The sequence below is a fragment of the Copidosoma floridanum genome, unplaced genomic scaffold (genome assembly GCF_036245765.1).
Source record: "Copidosoma floridanum isolate Cflo_tuat_1 unplaced genomic scaffold, Cflo_Japanese_pri ptg000006l, whole genome shotgun sequence".
NCBI classification, from domain to species: Eukaryota; Metazoa; Arthropoda; class Insecta; order Hymenoptera; family Encyrtidae; genus Copidosoma; species Copidosoma floridanum.
In genome coordinates this window covers 10,082,567-10,086,638 of record NW_028321883.1, presented here as the reverse complement: position 1 = coordinate 10,086,638, position 4,072 = coordinate 10,082,567, and the positions used below count along the sequence as shown (strand labels likewise).

Genomic DNA, 4,072 nt, shown 5'->3' with positions numbered 1-4,072 from the left:
GTCCTCACGAAATAGAGTGAATGTCCAGCGTACACTAAGATTTTACGTGCATGCGCCCTACTACTGCGCGCTCGTCTGTGTTCACTGAGATTCCTCATGCATGCACCCTACTACTGCGCGCTCGTCTATGTTCACTTGGATTTTTCGTGCCAACGACTGTGTTCACTGAGATTTCTCGTAAACGCTGTGAAATACTGTTGGCACGTATCATCGTTTTTTGTGAATCTTACGTATCTCGTATTTTCATTCCTTTGCACTATAAAATATAAAAAAATTATGGGCTATAGTTACGAATAAAATTCATAAAAATGCAATCACAAAAATTTATTTAAAAATACAAAATTATACGTTAACTTGAACATATACTTGAACAAAAACATTCATATATAATCTTTCTGTTTTATGATCGACTAAACTCATGAATAACTATTCGGGCTCACTACTTCACTGACTACGTCATTGTGTGTACGAGAAATCTCAGTGAACACAGTCGTTGGCACGAAAAATCCGAGTGAACATAGAAGAGAGCCCAGTAGTAGGGTGCATGCATGAGGAATCTCAGTGAACACAGACGAGCGCGCAGTAGTAGGGCGCATGCACGTAAAATCTTAGTGTACGCTGGACATTCACTCTATTTCGTGAGGACGGCACGCCATCTGTAGGTGTACGAATTTCGTTCACTGTATACTTACAAGAAACCAACTCTCTGTGCACGGTTATATATTTACATAGAGGGAGAAAATCCCTACATTTCTCCCTTCAAGTTTTGACGCAGTTAAAACTTACAACGATTAATCATCCGCGGTCCTTGTAATTACATATTCCCATTCAAATATTTACAGATATATACATCATATCAATATTTACAACGTTTTAAACGCTCATCTTTAAATTAAAATAATTGCTAGAGAGAGAGAGTGCGCGTACAATATGTTTTCGTAAACCGATAAGTGTTCTTAAAGTCTTAACTGACTTTTGTACTGTCGACGTTTAACGTCTGATTACGTTTAGATAACAATTGTTTACAAACGTACACAAGATTTCGAGATTGTTGACTCACTTGCCTGTTTACAACATGAACAACGGTAGCTCTCTGTCAAGTCTCCAAGAATTAATAGTCAGCTTTGAAATTCACTGGCACAGTTAATGATAAGATTCAAGCAATTTTGATCTTTGACAGAAGGCTTTTACATCAAAGGTTACAATGAATTTGTCTTTGTATAAAACGCACGCAGTAAAAAAAACATAAGGTGTATGCACTAGAATCATTTTTGTTCTTTAAAAATTACTTTTTTGGCGCCTGCTGCAGGTTTCGTTGCCGTATACGTCTTGAGTATAGGACGCACCACGGGTGGCAAGTTTGGCACGTTAATTTTGTCTGGCAGAGGCGGCCACTGCAAATTTTCGGGTGGAAAATGAGCTGGTTTGAGCAACTCTGTGCTTACGACCCTTGATGCACCGTGTACTTTAATCTTAAAGTTCGTGTCAGAAATACGCTCTAACACCTTATGCGGACCCGAGTAGGGCCTTTCTAACGCTTTTTTGTTCGGACTTGATCGCATAAACACATAGTCACAAACTTGCAAATCCTTATGATAAAATGCCCGATTTTTGTACTTCTGTGCTACCGGGATCGGTCTCACCTCACGCATTTGTTCGCGGAACTCTTCCAAAAAGTATTTTGGATTGGGGGCAAAATCGTCGTGCTGGCAAAATTCGCCGGGCACGCGCAACACCGTTCCGTAAAGGTACTCCGCCGGTGAGCCTCCCGTGTCTCGTCTAACAGCCGTGCGAAGCCCCAATAATACTATGGGCAATTAACGCAACCAATTTTTGTCATTATGGCACATTTACGCCTTTTTCAAATTCCTATGCCATCTTTCTATCATCCCGTTCGCGGCTGGATGATAAGTTGCGGTCCTAATTCACTGCGTACCCAACATATCCAACAAGGCTCTAAACAATTGCGACTTAAACTGTGATCCCTGATCGCTCGTTGATATTTGAGGGGTGCCGAAACGCGAAACCCAGTTTTTCATGAACGCACAAGAAACCACCGCGGCCGATATCCTTCAACGGAATGGCTTCGGGCCAACGCGAGAACCTATCAATCATGGTCAAAAGGTACGAGAAACCGTCGCAGCTCGGCAGGGGTCCCACGATGTCTATGTAGACATGCGCAAAGCGCGAATCAGGTGCGACGATCTCTCGCGGCATGTTTTTAACATGTCGCGCCACTTTCGATGCTTGACAGTCCTCACAGCCTCTGCACCAGTTTTAAATATCAGCGTGCATGCTGGGCCACACGTATCTTTGTCGAATAATCGTGTCGGTGACGCGTGCCGAAGGATGAGCAGGTGAATAAAAAAGCTCAAAAACGTGTCTACGTAGTAAATCAGGGATGTAGGGGCGCAATACGTTCCCGGTGAGGTCGCAATGAACCTTCAGGTGCTCCTTACCCCACTCGATGCCTTTCAACGTTCAAGAATGCCCCTCCGGTTCCGCTAGCAACTTCGCTAGTTCAAGGTCGTTTCTCTGTAACTTTGCTAACTCTAACAGGTTGAATTTAACCGGCAATCGGATGAGGCCAATGCGCGAAATGGCATCCGCAACATGATTGTCGGCCCCTGCAATGTGCCTGAATGTTGTTGTAAATTGGGAAATGAAGGACAATTGTCTACTCTGCCTGGGTGAGGCGTTGTCAAGTTTTGCTTAAACGCGTAGATCAAAGGTTTTTGATCAGTCAATACATAAAAATCTCTACCCTCGAGCACATGCCTAAAATATTTAATTGACTCGTGAATAGCCGTTAGTTCGCGATCGTATGTGCTGTAGCGCATTTGCGCTAGGGAAAATTTACGCGAAAAAAAACCTAGAGGTTTCCAATCCCCGTCAAAACACTGCTCTATGACCGCGCCCATCGCGAAGTCGGAAGCGTCGGTTAAGAGTCGCATTTTGGCATCGCCGGAGGGATGTGCCAGTGCCACCACATTCACAAGGTCATTCTTGGTTTTATCAAAAGCTAAGTTTGCTTCTTCGTTCCAGTCAATTTCCTGTTTGTCATTTTTTTTTGATTTTCCACAAATGAACCTGTTCAAGAGTGCACAAGTCTTGGCAACGAGCGGAATACTACGTCTATACGTGTTCAATAGTCCCAGATACCGGCGCATCTGGGTCACTGTTTTAGGTTTAGGAAAGTTAAGTACTGCCGATACGCTATCAGCTGACAGATATTTGTAGGGAGATTGCTGACTGCCATGCTACGGAGTGTGCCCACTTTTTTCCAGTGGTTCGAGCGCCCCGCCGCGGCCAAGCGGCCGAACCAGGCGCACATTTTTTTTTTTATTTGAGAAGCACGGTAGAGGTATGAGAAGAGAGGATTCGCGTGGAAATGTCCATATAGGCGCACATTTTGGAGACGCGTAGAAGGGGTATACCGAATGTGCGCCTACGAGGAGAGGAGTGGAAATGTCGGCTATAAAGCTGTATATATCTGAACGCACAGCCAAAGCAAGCGACGATACGAGTTTTTCTTTTTTGAGAGTCTTTTGACTCTGCAACTGAGTACTATGTATATATTTAACTGACTTGCTCTCGCTCTGGCTTCAATGTTATCCATAAATCTTATTTAATTAAATCGTGGAACTAAATGCTCATTAATTATATACACAGAATTTTGATTTCAATACATTATTTTTTAACTTTCCCATACTCTTAAAATACCCAAATCCATTTATGTTTTCAAAAAATTAACCACTAATTTATCAATTTCTCACATCCTAACTGCTGTAAACTGTAGGACAAGCTCCAGAGGATATCCATGAACATATGTGACTTCGAAAGAGTCACCTTTCGTCCTTCGGATAGCTAAGATCGCTAAGGCTTATGCCCCTTTAGAGATTGTTTTGCACTTAAGGGTTCAAATCCACTTCATGGTAGATATTTTTTTTTATTTTTTTTTTTTTTCATTTAATGTATCATTTTGTCTTCAATCCTTTTATTTATGTTTTGTTAAAAATGTATATTTATATATATGTAGTCAACATTTTTTTTCGGATACATCAAAACAAAT

General features: G+C 42.0%; 1 protein-coding gene across 1 annotated transcript; it reads right to left on the bottom strand.

The window, feature by feature from the left end:
- Positions 1-1,265: 1,265 nt before the first annotated feature.
- Positions 1,266-2,217, bottom strand: LOC149375516 (uncharacterized). Its single transcript, XM_089598708.1, has 2 exons — positions 2,028-2,217; positions 1,266-1,807 (listed from the first exon to the last, which is right to left on the bottom strand). Exons 1-2 carry the CDS (start codon positions 2,215-2,217, stop codon positions 1,266-1,268), a joined length of 732 nt encoding a protein of 243 aa, XP_089454834.1.
- Positions 2,218-4,072: the final 1,855 nt, after the last annotated feature.

What these genes read in the sequence shown, in the direction of transcription:
- LOC149375516 (XM_089598708.1), bottom strand. Translation starts at nt 2,217, where the DNA reads ATGCCGCGAGAGATCGTCGCACCTGATTCGCGCTTTGCGCATGTCTAC. An exon ending in GTGCGTTCATGAAAAACTGG is followed by an intron (nt 1,808 to 2,027) that starts GTTTCGCGTTTC and finishes AATTGCCCATAG; the next exon opens with TATTATTGGGGCTTCGCACG.